Raw genomic sequence first — 20,910 nt, forward strand, 5'->3', positions numbered from 1 at the left:
TGCAGGGACCGTAAACTCTGCAGTTTAGTTTTATAACCAGTTAAATAATGGGATCATCGATATGGACAGTCAGAGAAGCGAATCCGCTCCGTCCCAGGACTGCGCAGCCCCTTAGGGACCCTCCCATTAGTGACTCCTGCAATACCTGGAGGAAGAGTGACACTGCCCCGGACCCTCAGATTGGGACCAGTGACTCACAGCTCCCTTCGGGGGACACAGTGGGCCGCCCAACTTCACCAGACGCCGATCCCTGCCTCGCCCAACGTCACCAGACGCCGATGTCTGCCTCGCCCAACGTCACCAGACGCCGATGTCTTCCTCGCCCAACGTCACCAGACACCAATGTCTGCCTCGCCCAACTTCACCAGACGCCGATGTCTTCCTCGCCCAACTTCACCAGACGCCGATGTCTGCCTCGCCCGACTTCACCAGACGCCGATGTCTTCCTCGCCCAACTTCACCAGACGCCGATGTCTTCCTCGCCCAACTTCACCAGACGCCGATGTCTTCCTCGCCCAACTTCACCAGACGCCGATGTCTTCCTAGCCCAACTTCACCAGACGCCGATGTCTTCCTCGCCCAACCTCACCAGACGCCGATGTCTTCCTCGCCCAATTTCACCAGACGCCGATGTCTGCCTCGCCCAACTTCACCAGACGCCGATGTCTTCCTCGCCCAACCTCACCAGACGCCGATGTCTTCCTCGCCCAACTTCACCAGACGCCGATGTCTTCCTCGCCCAACTTCACCAGACGCCGATGTCTTCCTCGCCCAACTTCACCAGACGCCGATGTCTTCCTCGCCCAACTTCACCAGACGCCGATGTCTTCCTCGCCCAACTTCACCAGACGCCGATGTCTTCCTCGCCCAACTTCACCAGACGCCGATGTCTTCCTCGCCCAACCTCACCAGACGCCGATGTCTTCCTCGCCCAACTTCACCAGACGCCGATGTCTGCCTCGCCCAACTTCACCAGACGCCGATGTCTGCCTCGCCCAACTTCACCAGACGCCGATGTCTGCCTCGCCCAACTTCACCAGACGCCGATGTCTTCCTCGCCCAACCTCACCAGACGCCGATGTCTTCCTCGCCCAACTTCACCAGACGCCGATGTCTTCCTCGCCCGACTTCACCAGACGCCGATGTCTGCCTCGCCCGACTTCACCAGACGCCGATGTCTGCCTCGCCCGACTTCACCAGACGCCGATGTCTGCCTCGCCCTTTAATTGCGCTCACTGCTTACACCATGCCGTGTTTTTATCTTGGGCAGGCAATAAACAAGACTCTGGCATCCATCCTACAGTCTGTGCCATCGCTCCGCATTCCTCCCCGCCCCCGCATTAACCCCTCCATACAAACCAAATTACTCTGAGTGACGTTCGGATCCCTCTTGGATAGGAGTGAAGCAAATCACAGAAATGAAGGGGAAAAATAAAACCAGCAAATGAATTGCAGCATGGCAGGTGCCAGATATCGGATTTGGGCAATCTCCAGTATTCCTTTCATTATGGATCGAGCAGGAAAATGCACTCGAAAGTAAGAATTCAATATCCGCCGTCCTTTGTGTCCGCACCCTGAGCGCTGCCGACGACAATTGCATGTTTGAGGCTGATTTGTTTGGATTACAGCTCATGGGTCCATTAACGCCACGCAAAGCGCAGGAACAAATGAGACGCCATTTATCAGGAGAAAGAAATCAATTGTTTGGAAAAGCGCTGAGGTGATTATAAACGAGGCGTGGATTTAGCGGAGGATGGAGAAGGGCCTGATGGACACAAGATGGCGGTCAGGAAGGGTCCCGGATAACATGGACCAGCATGGCATTAGATAGAAGTTTCTTCAGCCAACACTTAGTTCTATCTGAGCGGGGTCGCTCCTAGTATAGCGGCCATCATAGGGATTGCAAGAGCTGGATGGCGGCCTCGGTGGCAACGCTAACGGCAGCCATATTGCCTTTCATCCGGCCCTTACTTATGCAGGTAGTTAGAGCCCCAACTCAGGGGCCCACAGTCTGCAGAGTCCCTGTAGAACACATGCATAGCTAAGGAGGTGTCCCTGCGGGTGACCATGGATCAGGGGCCACAGTTGAGGGCCCCAACAGATGATAATTTGGCCACTATGGGGTTAAGTGGCTTCCCTCCATGTAGCAGAGAGAAAACATTTGCACGGAGCGAATTCCGTTCTGATTTCTGCGGATTCCCTGAAGAGCTGATTAAAATGTCCCAGACGCGGCAGGATCCCGGTTCTCCGCGCGGTGTCTGATGCTTTTGTCTGCAGAGATTAATAGTCATTTTTCTGAAAAGTTTTTCTTGTTTTTTTATGTGTTTAGAAAATGCCATTCAGGCTTTTGGGAACGGAACAGACGTGAAGCTGCAGCCGGACCCCCCGGTCCACACCACCGCCTCCTCCGTCCTCTCCAAACCCAGGCCTAAGGATCCCGCCTTCCCAGACAACGTGCACTTCACCAACGAGATCCCAACACACAACGGGCTGCCGGCGTGCGCCAGCCTCATACAGGTGAGCGCGGTGTATGACCACGCCGTATGTAACATGTATGTGACGGGGCGTGCAGCCGGATAGCCTGCCTCGTTACAGTAAAGAAAGAGGCGATTTCTCCAACACTTCCGAAAATATCAATCCTTTATTATAAATGTATTAAAAACGTACAGTAAGTGAGTGCAGCTCTGGAGTATAATACAGGATGTAACTCAGGATCAGTACAGGATAAGTAATGTATGTACACAGTGACTGCACCAGCAGAATAGTGAGTGCAGCTCTGGAGTATAATACAGGATGTAACTCAGGATCAGTACAGGATAAGTAATGTATGTACACAGTGACTGCACCAGCAGAATAGTGAGTGCAGCTCTGGAGTATAATACAGGATGTAACTCAGGATCAGTACAGGATAAGTAATGTATGTACACAGTGACTGCACCAGCAGAATAGTGAGTGCAGCTCTGGAGTATAATACAGGATGTAACTCAGGGTCAGTACAGGATAAGTAATGTATGTACACAGTGACTGCACCAGCAGAATAGTGAGTGCAGCTCTGGAGTATAATACAGGATGTAACTCAGGATCAGTACAGGATAAGTAATGTATGTACACAGTGACTGCACCAGCAGAATAGTGAGTGCAGCTCTGGAGTATAATACAGGATGTAACTCAGGATCAGTACAGGATAAGTAATGTATGTACACAGTGACTGCACCAGCAGAATAGTGAGTGCAGCTCTGGAGTATAATACAGGATGTAACTCAGGATCAGTACAGGATAAGTAATGTATGTACACAGTGACTGCACCAGCAGAATAGTGAGTGCAGCTCTGGAGCATAATACAGGATGTAACTCAGGATCAGTACAGGATAAGTAATGTATGTATACAGTGACTGCACCAGCAGAATAGTGAGTGCAGCTCTGGAGTATAATACAGGATGTAACTCAGGATCAGTACAGCATCAGTAATGTATGTACACAGTGATTGCACCAGCAGAATAGTGAGTGCAGCTCTGGAGTATAATACAGGATGTAACTCAGGATCAGTACAGGATAAGTAATGTATGTACATAGTGACTGCACCAGCAGAATAGTGAGTGCAGCTCTGGAGTATAATACAGGATGTAACTCAGGATCAGTACAGAATAAGTAATGTATGTACACAGTGACTGCACCAGCAGAATAGTGAATGCAGCTCTGGAGTATAATACAGGGTGTAACTCAGAATCAGTACAGGATAAGTAATGTATGTACACAGTGACTGCACCAGCAGAATAGTGAGTGCAGCTCTGGAGTATAATACAGGATGTAACTCAGGATCAGTACAGGATATGTAATGTATGTACACAGTGACTGCACCAGCAGAATAGTGAGTGCAGCTCTGGAGTATAATACAGGGTGTAACTCAGAATCAGTACAGGATAAGTAATGTATGTACACAGTGACTGCACCAGCAGAATAGTGAGTGCAGCTCTGGAGTATAATACAGGATGTAACTCAGGATCAGTACAGGATATGTAATGTATGTACACAGTGACTGCACCAGCAGAATAGTGAATGCAGCTCTGGAGTATAATACAGGGTGTAACTCAGAATCAGTACAGGATAAGTAATGTATGTACACAGTGACTGCACCAGCAGAATAGTGAGTGCAGCTCTGGAGTATAATACAGGATGTAACCCAGGATCAGTTCAGGATATGTAATGTATGTACACAGTGACTGCACCAGCAGAATAGTGAGTGCAGCTCTGGAGTATAATGCAGGATGTAACTCAGGATCAGTACAGGATAAGTAATGTATGTACACAGTGACTGCACCAGCAGAATAGTGAATGCAGCTCTGGAGGATAATACAGGATGTAACTCAGGATCAGTCCAGGATAAGTAATGTATGTACACAGTGACTCCACCAGCAGAATAGTGAGTGCAGCTCTGGAGGATAATACAGGATGTAACTCAGGATCAGTCCAGGATAAGTAATGTATGTACACAGTGATTGCACCAGCAGAATAGTGAGTGCAGCTCTGGAGTATAATACAGGATGTAACTCAGGATCAGTACAGGATAAGTAATGTATGTACACAGTGACTGCACGAGCAGAATAGTGAGTGCAGCTCTGGAGTATAATACAGGATGTAACTCAGGATCAGTACAGGATAAGTAATGTATGTACACAGTGACTGCACCAGCAGAATAGTGAGTGCAGCTCTGGAGTATAATACAGGATGTAACTCAGGATCAGTACAGGATAAGTAATGTATGTACACAGTGACTGCACCAGCAGAATAGTGAGTGCAGCTCTGGAGTATAATACAGGATGTAACTCAGGATCAGTACAGGATAAGTAATGTATGTACACAGTGACTGCACCAGCAGAATAGTGAGTGCAGCTCTGGAGTATAATACAGGATGTAACTCAGGATCAGTACAGGATAAGTAATGTATGTACACAGTGACTGCACCAGCAGAATAGTGAGTGCAGCTCTGGAGCATAATACAGGATGTAACTCAGGATCAGTACAGGATAAGTAATGTATGTATACAGTGACTGCACCAGCAGAATAGTGAGTGCAGCTCTGGAGTATAATACAGGATGTAACTCAGGATCAGTGCAGGATAAGTAATGTATGTACACAGTGACTGCACCAGCAGAATAGTGAGTGCAGCTCTGGAGTATAATACAGGGTGTAACTCAGGATCAGTACAGCATCAGTAATGTATGTACACAGTGATTGCACCAGCAGAATAGTGAGTGCAGCTCTGGAGTATAATACAGGATGTAACTCAGGATCAGTACAGGATAAGTAATGTATGTACATAGTGACTGCACCAGCAGAATAGTGAGTGCAGCTCTGGAGTATAATACAGGATGTAACTCAGGATCAGTACAGAATAAGTAATGTATGTACACAGTGACTGCACCAGCAGAATAGTGAATGCAGCTCTGGAGTATAATACAGGGTGTAACTCAGAATCAGTACAGGATAAGTAATGTATGTACACAGTGACTGCACCAGCAGAATAGTGAGTGCAGCTCTGGAGTATAATACAGGATGTAACTCAGGATCAGTACAGGATATGTAATGTATGTACACAGTGACTGCACCAGCAGAATAGTGAGTGCAGCTCTGGAGTATAATACAGGGTGTAACTCAGAATCAGTACAGGATAAGTAATGTATGTACACAGTGACTGCACCAGCAGAATAGTGAGTGCAGCTCTGGAGTATAATACAGGATGTAACTCAGGATCAGTACAGGATATGTAATGTATGTACACAGTGACTGCACCAGCAGAATAGTGAATGCAGCTCTGGAGTATAATACAGGGTGTAACTCAGAATCAGTACAGGATAAGTAATGTATGTACACAGTGACTGCACCAGCAGAATAGTGAGTGCAGCTCTGGAGTATAATACAGGATGTAACTCAGGATCAGTACAGGATATGTAATGTATGTACACAGTGACTGCACCAGCAGAATAGTGAGTGCAGCTCTGGAGTATAATGCAGGATGTAACTCAGGATCAGTACAGGATAAGTAATGTATGTACACAGTGACTGCACCAGCAGAATAGTGAATGCAGCTCTGGAGGATAATACAGGATGTAACTCAGGATCAGTCCAGGATAAGTAATGTATGTACACAGTGACTCCACCAGCAGAATAGTGAGTGCAGCTCTGGAGGATAATACAGGATGTAACTCAGGATCAGTCCAGGATAAGTAATGTATGTACACAGTGATTGCACCAGCAGAATAGTGAGTGCAGCTCTGGAGTATAATACAGGATGTAACTCAGGATCAGTACAGGATAAGTAATGTATGTGCACAGTGACTGCACCAGCAGAATAGTGAGTGCAGCTCTGGAGTATAATACAGGATGTAACTCAGGATCAGTACAGCATCAGTAATGTATGTACACAGTGATTGCACCAGCAGAATAGTGAGTGCAGCTCTGGAGTATAATACAGGATGTAACTCAGGATCAGTACAGGATAAGTAATGTATGTACACAGTGACTGCACCAGCAGAATAGTGAGTGCAGCTCTGGAGTATAATACAGGATGTAACTCAGGATCAGTACAGGATAAGTAATGTATGTACACAGTGACTGCACCAGCAGAATAGTGAATGCAGCTCTGGAGTATAATACAGGGTGTAACTCAGAATCAGTACAGGATAAGTAATGTATGTACACAGTGACTGCACCAGCAGAATAGTGAGTGCAGCTCTGGAGTATAATACAGGATGTAACTCAGGATCAGTACAGGATATGTAATGTATGTACACAGTGACTGCACCAGCAGAATAGTGAGTGCAGCTCTGGAGTATAATGCAGGATGTAACTCAGGATCAGTACAGGATAAGTAATGTATGTACACAGTGACTGCACCAGCAGAATAGTGAATGCAGCTCTGGAGTATAATACAGGATGTAACTCAGGATCAGTACAGGATAAGTAATGTATGTACACAGTGACTCCACCAGCAGAATAGTGAGTGCAGCTCTGGAGGATAATACAGGATGTAACTCAGGATCAGTCCAGGATAAGTAATGTATGTACACAGTGATTGCACCAGCAGAATAGTGAGTGCAGCTCTGGAGTATAATACAGGATGTAACTCAGGATCAGTACAGGATAAGTAATGTATGTACACAGTGACTGCACCAGCAGAATAGTGAGTGCAGCTCTGGAGTATAATACAGGATGTAACTCAGGATCAGTACAGGATAAGTAATGTATGTGCACAGTGACTGCACCAGCAGAATAGTGAGTGCAGCTCTGGAGTATAATACAGGATGTAACTCAGGATCAGTACAGCATCAGTAATGTATGTACACAGTGATTGCACCAGCAGAATAGTGAGTGCAGCTCTGGAGTATAATACAGGATGTAACTCAGGATCAGTACAGGATAAGTAATGTATGTACACATTGACTGCACCAGCAGAATAGTGAGTGCAGCTCTGGAGTATAATACAGGATGTAACTCAGGATCAGTACAGGATAAGTAATGTATGTACACAGTGACTGCACCAGCAGAATAGTGAGTGCAGCTCTGGAGTATAATACAGCATGTAACTCAGGATCAGTACAGGATAAGTAATGTATGTACACAGTGACTGCACCAGCAGAATAGTGAGTGCAGCTCTGGAGTATAATACAGGATGTAACTCAGGATCAGTACAGGATAAGTAATGTATGTACACAGTGACTGCACCAGCAGAATAGTGAGTGCAGCTCTGGGGTATAATACAGGATGTAACTCAGGATCAGTACAGGATAAGTAATGTATGTACACAGTGACTGCACCATCAGAATGGTGAGTGCAGCTCTGGAGTATAATACAGGATGTAACTCAGGATCAGTACAGCATCAGTAATGTATGTACACAGTGATTGCACCAGCAGAATAGTGAGTGCAGCTCTGGAGTATAATACAGGATGTAACTCAGGATCAGTACAGGATAAGTAATGTATGTACACAGTGACTGCACCAGCAGAATAGTGAGTGCAGCTCTGGAGTATAATACAGGATGTAACTCAGGATCAGTACAGGATAAGTAATGTATGTACACAGTGACTGCACCAGCAGAATAGTGAGTACAGCTCTGGAGTATAATACAGGATGTAACTCAGGATCAGTACAGGATAAGTAATGTATGTACACAGTGACTGCACCAGCAGAATAGTGAGTGCAGCTCTGGAGTATAATACAGGATGTAACTCAGGATCAGTACAGGATAAGTAATGTATGTACACAGTGACTGCACCGCAGAATAGTGAGTGCAGCTCTGGAGTATAATACAGGATGTAACTCAGGATCAGTGCAGGATAAGTAATGTATGTACACAGTGACTGCACCAGCAGAATAGTGAGTGCAGCTCTGGAGTATAATACAGGATGTAACTCAGGATCAGTACAGGATAAGTAATGTATGTACACAGTGACTGCACTAGCAGAATAGTGAGTGCAGCTCTGGAGTATAATACAGGATGTAACTCAGGATCAGTACAGGATAAGTAATGTATGTACACAGTGACTGCACCAGCAGAATAGTGAGTGCAGCTCTGGAGTATAATACAGGATGTAACTCAGGATCAGTACAGGATAAGTAATGTATGTACACAGTGACTGCTCCAGCAGAATAGTGAGTGCAGCTCTGGAGAATAATACAGGATGTAACTCAGGATCAGTATGTCACGGAAGGCGTACAGGAAACAAGACTGCAAAAGAATCTATGACTCACTGGATCCAAAACTAAGGAACAAAAGGGAGACCCCTGCATGAGACCTGGCACTCTCCCTGACTGCTCAGCCTATGCGAACACCCCAAAGGTGGATGATCGCATATCCTCGTATCTCAACTATATAATACCTGAACACCCTACAATAGTGAGGGGACACGACCACCGGCTCCCTACACTAGACACGGAGGGAGTCAGGGTCATCTGGGATCCAGCAAACAGAAAATCACAAATGAATGTACAGCACTTATCTTGTAGAAGACTGGGAAATAGGAACAGCATGCACACACACTCCAGGAAGTTGTATAAGCCGCACACTAATGCATTATGGGGAGGAATTTAAAGGGATGCAATCAGTCCAACTACATGACAGCTGAGAGAGACTAAAGAGATGAGGAACTGAAAACCAAAACAAAGAAAACTCAAGGAGGAGGTTCTGAAAGGCTTCTGTCAGAGCTTCTCAGCTGTCTGGTTGTGACACAGTACAGGATAAGTAATGTATGTACACAGTGACTACACCAGCAGAATAGTGAGTGCAGCTCTGGAGTATAATACAGGATGTAACTCAGGATCAGTACAGGGTAAGTAATGTATGTACACAGTGACTGCACCAGCAGAATAGTGAGTGCAGCTCTGGAGTATAATACAGAATGTAACTCAGGATCAGTACAGGATAAGTAATGTATGTACACAGTGACTGCACCAGCAGAATAGTGAGTGCTGCTCTGGAGTATAATACAGGATGTAACTCAGGATCAGTACAGGATAAGTAATGTATGTACACAGTGACTGCACCAGCAGAATAGTGAGCGCAGCTCTGGAGGATAATACAGGATGTAACTCAGGATCAGTACAGGATAAGTAATGTATGTACACAGTGACTGCACCAGCAGAATAGTGAGCGCAGCTCTGGAGTATAATACAGAATATAATGTGATATATGTGCATGTTGGATATAACTTGTAATATGGGGTACATTACTCGTCCTTCCATCATATTTCCTCCGTGTAGGTGAAGCGTTGTCAGGCGTCCCCCTCGTTATCTGATCTCGGGGGGCTCCCCCTCCCTCTGTACATTAGAGGACGTTTCCTGCACTCGATGAGACAATTAGTCGGTGACTGGGGTGTAAGAGCCTCATTAATCTCTGTGATTTGGATCTTCCATTACCACTAACACCTTTATAAATAGAAGGAAGGAGACCGGGGGAGGGGAGGTCCTTTAATGCTGAGATTAAATGGTTGCGGGGGAGGGGCAGTGTACGATCTGATAAGGGGGGAATATGTGATGGTGATAAAAATGCACACGGTTGGCGCAGTATTAAAGGGAATCTGTCCCCAGGATCCTGGACTATTATCGGCGGTATTACGTGAGTCCTCGATGGCGGTTTTGCTCCCGCTGTCAGGGCCGCAGTGCACGCACACAGGAGTCCTCTCCGTTATGTCTGCGCAGCAGTGAGGACTGTGTATTTTAGCGCAGCTTTGCAGCGGCAGAACAGGAGCAGAAGGAGAATGCGGTGATCAGGGCTCGTGCATCGCCTCGTGTGATACCGCGGGGACGGATTCTACCTCATTTCTGTTAATCGTTAACCAGTAACGGAGAAACAATGGAGTCGATGGCGGCAGATCGCAGTGTGTTTAACCGCGAGCACACATGGCCTCCAGTTATCATCTCCCCAGGTAAACAGGACGGGTGTCGGGGCGATCAGTGACTGTCAGGGTAACGGGTGTGTCGTCTAGTGGCGCTCAGCATGGCGAGGACTCAAACGGAAAAGATGTTATCATTTTAGATTTAGATTTCAGAAACTGCCGTCCCCCCCCAAATGGAAATCATCATCTCCTGAAGGAGGAGGGGGGCGAGTTAAGGGTCCGCTACCACTGTTAATTATCCACAGCAGCACAGAGCATTCCTGGAGAGGAGTGTGCTGATCCTGGGGGGGGTCACAAGATGAGCGTTACATAGTGGAAGGAGCAGGGTCCCCAGCGCTGATATAACCTCCAGACATTACTGATATCAGCCGCTCCTCTTATAACGCTCCAGCACTGATATAACCTCCAGAGACATTACATCATATGTGACTGATATCAGCCGCTTCTCTTATAACGCTCCAGCACTGATATAACCTCCAGAGACATTACATCACATGTGACTGATATCAGCCGCTCCTCTTATAACGCTCCAGCACTGATATAACCTCCAGACATTACATCACATGTGACTGATATCAGCCGCTTCTCTTATAACGCTCCAGCACTGATATAACCTCCAGAGACATTACTTCATATGTGACTGATATCAGCCGCTCCTCTTATAACGCTCCAGCGCTGATATAACCTCCAGAGACAGTACATGTCATGTGACTGATATCAGCCGCTCCTCTTATAACGCTCCAGTACTGATATAACCTCCAGAGACATTACATCACATGTGACTGATATCAGCCGCTCCTCTTATAACGCTCCAGCACTGATATAACCTCCAGAGACATTACATCACATGTAACTGATATCAGCCGCTCCTCTTATAACGCTCCAGTACTGATATAACCTCCAGACATTACATTATATGTGACTGATATCAGCCGCTCCTCTTATAACGCTCCAGCACTGATATAACCTCCAGAGACATTACATCATATGTGACTGATATCAGCCGCTCCTCTTATAACGCTCCAGTACTGATATAACCTCCAGACATTACTGATATCAGCCGCTTCTCTTATAACGCTCCAGTGCTGATATAACCTCCAGAGACATTACATCCTATGTGACTGATATCAGCCGCTCCTCTTATAACGCTCCAGCGCTGATATAACCTCCAGAGACATTACATCACATGTGACTGATATCAGCCACTCCTCTTATAACGCTCCAGCACTGATATAACCTCCAGAGACATTACATCATATGTGACCGATGTCAGCCGCCCCTCTTATAACGCTCCAGCACTGATATAACCTCCAGAGACATTACATCATATGTGACTGATATCAGCCGCTCCTCTTATAACGCTCCAGCGCTGATATAACCTCCAGAGACATTACATCACATGTGACTGATATCAGCCGCTCCTCTTATAACGCTCCAGTACTGATATAACCTCCAGACATTACTGATATCAGCCGCTCCTCTTATAACGCTCCAGTGCTGATATAACCTCCAGAGACATTACATCCTATGTGACTGATATCAGCCGCTCCTCTTATAACGCTCCAGCACTGATATAACCTCCAGAGACATTATATCATATGTGACTGATATCAGCCGCTCCTCTTATAACGCTCCAGCACTGATATAACCTCCAGAGACATTACATCATATGTGACTGATATCAGCCGCTCCTCTTATAACGCTCCAGCGCTGATATAACCTCCAGAGACATTACATCATATGTGACTAATATCAGCCCCTCCTCTTATAACGCTCCAGTACTGATATAACCTCCAGAGACATTACATCATATGTGACTGATATCAGCCGCTCCTCTTATAACGCTCCAGCACTGATATAACCTCCAGACATTACATCATATGTGACTATTATCAGCCACTCCTCTTATAATGCTCCAGCGCTGATATAACCTCCAGAGACATTACATCACATGTGACTAATATCAGCCGCTCCTCTTATAACGCTCCAGCACTGATATAACCTCCAGAGACATTACATCATATGTGACTGATACCAGCCACTCCTCTTATAATGCTCCAGCACTGATATAACCTCCAGAGACATTACATCATATGTGACTGATATCAGCCGCTCCTCTTATAACGCTCCTGTACTGATATAACCTCCAGAGACATTACATTATATGTGACTGATATCAGCCGCTCCTCTTATAACGCTCCAGCGCTGATATAACCTCCAGAGACATTACATCATATGTGACTGATATCAGCCGCTCCTCTTATAACGCTCCAGTAGTGATATAACCTCCAGAGACATTACATCATATGTGACTGATATCAGCCGCTCCTCTTATAACGCTCCAATAGTGATATAACCTCCAGAGACATTACATCATATGTGACTGATATCAGCCGCTCCTCTTATAACGCTCCAGTAGTGATATAACCTCCAGAGACATTACATCATATGTGACTGATATCAGCTGCTCCTCTTATAACGCTCCAGCACTGATATAACCTCCAGAGACATTACATCATATGTGACTGATACCAGCCACTCCTCTTATAACGCTCCAGCGCTGATATAACCTCCAGAGACATTACATTATATGTGACTGATATCAGCCGCTCCTCTTATAACGCTCCAGCACTGATATAACCTCCAGAGACATTATATCACATGTGACTGATATCAGCCGCTCCTCTTATAACGCTCCAGCACTGATATAACCTCCAGAGACATTACATCACATGTGACTGATATCAGCCGCTCCTCTTATAACGCTCCAGTGCTGATATAACCTCCAGAGACATTACATTATATGTGACTGATATCAGCCGCTCCTCTTATAACGCTCCAGCGCTGATATAACCTCCAGAGACATTACATCCTATGTGACTGATATCAGCCGCCCCTCTTATAACGCTCCAGTACTGATATAACCTCCAGAGACATTACATCATATGTGACTGATATCAGCCGCTCCTCTTATAACGCTCCAGCGCTGATATAACCTCCAGACATTACATCATATGTGACTGATATCAGCCGCTCCTCTTATAACGCTCCAGTAGTGATATAACCTCCAGAGACATTACATCATATGTGACTGATATCAGCCGCTCCTCTTATAACGCTCCAGTAGTGATATATCCTCCAGAGACATTACATCCTATGTGACTGATATCAGCCGCTCCTCTTATAACGCTCCAGCACTGATATATCCTCCAGAGACATTACATCATATGTGACTGATATCAGCCGCTCCTCTTATAACGCTCCAGCACTGATATAACCTCCAGAGACATTACATTATATGTGACTGATATCAGCCGCTCCTCTTATAACGCTCCAGCACTGATATAACCTCCAGAGACATTATATCACATGTGACTGATATCAGCCGCTCCTCTTATAACGCTCCAGCACTGATATAACCTCCAGAGACATTACATCACATGTGACTGATATCAGCCACTCCTCTTATAACGCTCCAGTGCTGATATAACCTCCAGAGACATTACATTATTTGTGACTGATATCAGCAGCTCCTCTTATAACGCTCCAGCGCTGATATAACCTCCAGACATTACATCATATGTGACTGATATCAGCCGCTCCTCTTATAACGCTCCAGTAGTGATATAACCTCCAGAGACATTACATCATATGTGACTGATATCAGCCGCTCCTTTTATAACGCTCCAGTAGTGATATATCCTCCAGAGACATTACATCCTATGTGACTGATATCAGCCGCTCCTCTTATAACGCTCCAGCACTGATATAACCTCCAGAGACATTGCATCATATGTGACTGATATCAGCCGCTCCTCTTATAACGCTCCAGCGCTGATATAACCTCCAGAGACATTACATTATATGTGACTGATATCAGCCGCTCCTCTTATAACGCTCCAGTACTGATATAACCTCCAGAGACATTACATCCTATGTGACTGATATCAGCCGCTCCTCTTATAACGCTCCAGCACTGATATAACCTCCAGAGACATTGCATCATATGTGACTGATATCAGCCGCTCCTCTTATAACGCTCCAGCGCTGATATAACCTCCAGAGACATTACATTATATGTGACTGATATCAGCCGCTCCTCTTATAACGCTCCAGCACTGATATAACCTCCAGAGACATTATATCACATGTGACTGATATCAGCCGCTCCTCTTATAACGCTCCAGCACTGATATAACCTCCAGAGACATTACATCACATGTGACTGATATCAGCCACTCCTCTTATAACGCTCCAGTGCTGATATAACCTCCAGAGACATTACATTATATGTGACTGATATCAGCAGCTCCTCTTATAACGCTCCAGTAGTGATATAACCTCCAGAGACATTACATCACATGTGACTGATATCAGCCGATCCGCTTATAACGCTCCAGCACTGATATAACCTCCAGAGACATTACATCACGTGACTGATATCAGCCGCTCCTCTTATAACGCCCCAGTAGTGATATAACCTCCAGAGACATTACATCATATGTGACTGATATCAGCCGCTCCTCTTATAACGCTCCAGCGCTGATATAACCTCCAGAGACAGTACATGTCATGTGACTGATATCAGCCGCTCCTCTTATAACGCTCCAGTACTGATATAACCTCCAGAGACATTACATCATATGTGACTGATATCAGCCGCTCCTCTTATAACACTCCAGCACTGATATAACCTCCAGAGACATTACATCACGTGACTGATATCAGCCGCTCCTCTTATAACGCTCCAGTACTGATATAACCTCCAGACATTACATCCTATGTGACTGATATCAGCCGCTCCTCTTATAACGCTCCAGCGCTGATATAACCTCCAGAGATATTACATCACATGTGACTGATATCAGCCGCCCCTCTTATAACGCTCCAGCGCTGATATAACCTCCAGACATTACATCACATGTGACTGATATCAGCCACTCCTCTTATAACGCTCCAGTGCTGATATAACCTCCAGAGACATTACATTATATGTGACTGATATCAGCAGCTCCTCTTATAACGCTCCAGCACTGATATAACCTCCAGACATTACATCACATGTGACTGATATCTGCCGCTCCTCTTATAACGCTCCAGCACTGATATAACCTCCAGAGACATTACATCATATGTGACTGATACCAGCCACTCCTCTTATAACGCTCCAGCGCTGATATAACCTCCAGACATTACATCATATGTGACTGATATCAGCCGCTCCTCTTATAACGCTCCAGCGCTGATATAACCTCCAGACATTACATCATATGTGACTGATATCAGCCGCTCCTCTTATAACGCTCCAGTAGTGATATAACCTCCAGAGACATTACATCATATGTGACTGATATCAGCCGCTCCTCTTATAACGCTCCAGTAGTGATATATCCTCCAGAGACATTACATCCTATGTGACTGATATCAGCCGCTCCTCTTATAACGCTCCAGCACTGATATAACCTCCAGAGACATTGCATCATATGTGACTGATATCAGCCGCTCCTCTTATAACGCTCCAGCGCTGATATAACCTCCAGAGACATTACATTATATGTGACTGATATCAGCCGCTCCTCTTATAACGCTCCAGCACTGATATAACCTCCAGAGACATTATATCACATGTGACTGATATCAGCCGCTCCTCTTATAACGCTCCAGCACTGATATAACCTCCAGAGACATTACATCACATGTGACTGATATCAGCCACTCCTCTTATAACGCTCCAGTGCTGATATAACCTCCAGAGACATTACATTATATGTGACTGATATCAGCAGCTCCTCTTATAACGCTCCAGTAGTGATATAACCTCCAGAGACATTACATCACATGTGACTGATATCAGCCGATCCGCTTATAACGCTCCAGCACTGATATAACCTCCAGAGACATTACATCATATGTGACTGATACCAGCCACTCCTCTTATAACGCTCCAGTAGTGATATAACCTCCAGAGACATTACATCATATGTGACTGATATCAGCCGCTCCTCTTATAACGCTCCAGCGCTGATATAACCTCCAGAGACAGTACATGTCATGTGACTGATATCAGCCGCTCCTCTTATAACGCTCCAGTACTGATATAACCTCCAGAGACATTACATCATATGTGACTGATATCAGCCGCTCCTCTTATAACACTCCAGCACTGATATAACCTCCAGAGACATTACATCACGTGACTGATATCAGCCGCTCCTCTTATAACGCTCCAGTGCTGATATAACCTCCAGAGACATTACATTATATGTGACTGATATCAGCAGCTCCTCTTATAACGCTCCAGTAGTGATATAACCTCCAGAGACATTACATCACATGTGACTGATATCAGCCGATCCGCTTATAACGCTCCAGCACTGATATAACCTCCAGAGACATTACATCACGTGACTGATATCAGCCGCTCCTCTTATAACGCTCCAGTAGTGATATAACCTCCAGAGACATTACATCATATGTGACTGATATCAGCCGCTCCTCTTATAACGCTCCAGCGCTGATATAACCTCCAGAGACAGTACATGTCATGTGACTGATATCAGCCGCTCCTCTTATAACGCTCCAGCACTGATATAACCTCCAGAGACATTACATCCTATGTGACTGATATCAGCCGCTCCTCTTATAACGCTCCAGTACTGATATAACCTCCAGAGACATTACATCATATGTGACTGATATCAGCCGCTCCTCTTATAACACTCCAGCACTGATATAAGCTCCAGAGACATTACATCACGTGACTGATATCAGCCGCTCCTCTTATAACGCTCCAGTACTGATATATCCTCCAGAGACATTACATCATATGTGACTGATATCAGCCGCCATCAGTATATGATCCGGTCGCTATAATGAGCCGTCAGGTGACGGGAGCCGCTGACGCTGCTGCTGCTGTCGATCTCATTCATTTCACCACCTAAAGTCCTGTCACTAAGTGCAGCTTTGTGCAATTTATTCGCTGTAAGCCATTGGCGCTGTCGCATGTATTCCGCTAATCAAAGTCCTCAAACGCCTCAGTTTTTTATATTTTCTGTTTCTTTTATTTGTTTATCTTCTTTTTTTTTAGGCGCAGAAGCTAAAATCAAACAACTCTGTGGACTCTCAGCTGTGCCTGGCGGAGGTAAGAGCGGCGAGCGCCTCACGTCCTCAAGTGTCTCAACCAGAACCGGGGTCACTTACTTAGGTCTCATGCACACGACTGTATGTATTTTGCGGTCCGCAAAAAATACGGATGCCGTCCATGTACATTCCATATTTTGTGGAACGGAACAGCTGGCCCTTCATAGAACAGCGCTATCCTTCCGTAATGTGGACAATAATAGGACATGTTCTATTTTTTTGCGGAACGGACGTACGGAAACGGAATGCACACTGAGTACCTTCCTTTTTTTTTGCGGACCCATTGAAATAAATGGTTCCATATACGGTCTGCTAAAAAAACCGGAACGGACACGTAAAGAAATTACAGTCGTGTGAATGAGCCCTTACAGTGCTGAGTTAGTCTCAAGACCCCGTGATGTTTTACTGCCGTCTTCGCCACTTGGGAGCGTCGGGGACAGGGGCTGCACCATCGGCCCCCACATGTGCATCCTCGGGGGGGGAATCAGAGACCGCGTAACCAGTCTTTGTAAATGACCCCCAATGTCCTCACCATGCAGCAGCAGCACATAGAGATGTAGCAGAGCTGTGGAACTGTGGTAGACGAGCACAAGACTCGAGTAGCGCTCTGAAACCGCGCAGATATCTGCAGACTCTGAATATGTGGCTTATGTTAAAGCGGGCACATTTGACGTTCTCAGGGCATATTGGGGGTCATTTACGAATATTCTTTTCGCCAGCTTTTGGCATGAAAATAGTTGCCCCGTTTTCGTGCAGCAATATTTGGTTGCAAGGGTTATTTTTGCTACCACTTGGGAGTCGCAGCCCCAACACGCTTTGAAAGAGGCATGAAAAGTGAAAACTACTGAAGGCGCACGTTCTGCGGGTGGTGCACATGAGCCTGAGCCGCGTCGTAATTTGGAGCAAAGACCGGCGTAAAATGGCGGTTTTTGTGAATGATCCCCATTGTGATCAGAGTCCACTACTCTATCAGACTCCCCCCTACAACATGCACTCATGGCAGGTTCTCCTGTGCTGAGCTGATGGTTTGTTACAGTTGTAACAGCCTGAGGCAGTTCTCTGCGCTGATACATTGTGACCACCGGTTTACGAGTCCTCTCCTGCATAACGTAAACCGGACGGATCCGTTATACAGCCCATATGGAATGAATAACGGAACGTCTCTAAAGGCTTCCGTTATGCATTCCGTCATAGAATTGCGTTATGGTCAGAATTAGGTCTGTACAGGATTCCAGCCCCCAGATCAGGGATCGGCAACCGTCGGCGCTCCAACTGCTCCGAGACTACAGCTCCCAGCATGCACACTTACTTATGTGAAAGGGGGATTCTAGGAGTTGTAGTTTCCGAACGGCTGCAGTGACGGAGGTGATCCCTGCTCTAGATGTAAGTAGGAATTTGTCCATTCACTGACAGCAATCAGAAATATTGCATGTTGTCTTTATCACCAGACGGTACAGCGGGGCTCCGGCGCTGACGCACGTGTCCTTGTCTCTTACAGCAGTCGCTTGGGAAAGACCTAGTGGAACGGTCCTCCAGCGGCCACATCTCCGGCAACGATGCGCCTGGCGTCTGGTCCGGCACGGCCCTCCTCCTGCTGAGCACGACGCACTCTCTGCTCCTCGCCTGCGCCCTCCTGACGTTATAGCCGCCGCGCTCCTCATGGACCTCTTCAGATCTCTATATAAATCTATATTCCATATGAAGAATATTATTCACTTTCCTACCTTCTCCTTCATCTGAATTTGCTGCTCCAGAACAAGAATGAATGAAGCAGAAGAAAACCAAGCGCTTTTTTGTGGTGTCCTCGGGGGAGGGGCTGTGTGATTCCTGTTGCGATCTGATTAACCCCCCTGGTTCTGGGCATGTCTTGTGTTCTAAAGAGAGTTTGTACATTTGGTTGTCGATAAAGTTTTTTTTGCTACTTTATTTTTTATTCTGTGTATATTTATAGCTTTTTGTTCACTATTATTATTTTTTTTTCTCTGGCGAAGCCAAATGTAAATACCTCGTTGTGCGAGGCACAGGGATCGGGGCGACGGGGAGGCGTGTCCTCTCTGCTCGTATTAGGGCGCGTTTCCTTCCGCCGTCTGTTTTCTGTCATTCCCGCGTGCGCCCGGTATGCCCGTTCCTCCTGTAGATAGGCCCCAAAACTCCCAGATGCTGGAATGTAGGTTCCTTAGTTTTACGAGATTAGATTGGGGGAAGGTAGAGATTTGGGGTGCGAGGAGCTGAGGTGAAAGGCCCAGGATGAGCGTCCTCGTCTGGCGCCATAGATCTGGAGATCACGAGGCATCCGCCGGGCCGGAGACATCAGAGTCCAACCGTTTAATACTGAGATTTTTGTCTGTAATTGTGGCTCATGAATATTCATGTCCTGGCCGCCGTCTAACTGGACGCGCGGTGCTGGAAGAACGCGCCGGCAGCTTAATTGCTGTTACAGTTAATTGAAAACAACTTGTGTACACATGAAACGGAAACCAGCGGCGCGCTCGCCTTAATGAAGCGCCGGCGCCTAATCCTGCGAGGACGAGATTAATCCCGGGCAGGGTAGAAAGGAGGAATCTTGGCACCAGAGACGCTGGACCCGGCCTGAACATAATGCAGTCGGTTTGCGGCATCTGTTCCTGTAGTGCTGCCGCCACTGACGGCGCTCTCGGGGGGGGGTACAGACGGAGAAGGATCGGGGGGTCCTGCAGAATCGCTTTTATGTCAGATAAGACTGTGTGAATTTATAAACCCAAGTCTGAAAAAGGAAAGTATCTGCCCCCGGCCGGGGCCGCACTCGGAGGAGACGCAGGACCGTGCGGTATTTAATGCGGCTTATGTCTCTTCTCGCTGTTTATGGCGACAAATGGCGCACAGGTCGCTAATGGCTGGAGCTGTCGTATCAGATATCGGTGGATAAACCGCAAAAAGTGGGGCAAACGCAACAACCAAGAGCGCTATTGACTGGCAATTTTGAACGGGTTGGCGGCTCCGTTCACCATGACGTGTACATAGTTTGGCGCCGGCTAACAGTCCATCCAATAGCGCAAACAGAGGAGACGGAGCTCGTCATACATACATGTAAATAAGAGGGGGCGTAATATGGCGGCCGTCTGGTCACACTCCCTTATCTGGAGAAGAAGCAGGAGAAAGAATGGCGCCATAGGGTGATATATACGTGGCGCACACATTGAGGAGCATGTGACCTTGTCCGTAGGGGGAGGGGCTCTCCGCTTGTAACCCATCCCCCATATGTGAGATCATAGAGCAATAGGTATGTCGTGTCCGCCACCTTGTATGTGACTTAACCCTTCATGTGGATCAGAAACCGCACAGCGCTGCTGGAAAGAGGTGGAGCTATAATGGGGGCACTCCGCTCGCTCTCCACAGTC

General features: G+C 46.4%; 1 protein-coding gene across 1 annotated transcript in view; it reads left to right on the top strand.

Annotated features, from left to right (window-relative positions):
* GFRA1 (GDNF family receptor alpha 1) overlaps positions 1-19,459 on the top strand; it is a 161,776-nt gene extending 142,317 nt beyond the window's left edge. The window contains exons 7-9 of the mRNA XM_040434699.1: positions 2,330-2,517; positions 17,481-17,534; positions 19,032-19,459. Of these exons, the coding sequence (XP_040290633.1) occupies positions 2,330-2,517; positions 17,481-17,534; positions 19,032-19,178 (389 nt within the window). The 3' untranslated portion in view covers positions 19,179-19,459. The remainder of the gene's footprint in view (positions 1-2,329; positions 2,518-17,480; positions 17,535-19,031) is intronic.
* The last annotated feature ends 1,451 nt before the right edge of the window (positions 19,460-20,910 follow it).

This window comes from Bufo bufo, chromosome 6 (genome assembly GCF_905171765.1).
Source record: "Bufo bufo chromosome 6, aBufBuf1.1, whole genome shotgun sequence".
NCBI lineage: Eukaryota > Metazoa > Chordata > Amphibia > Anura > Bufonidae > Bufo > Bufo bufo.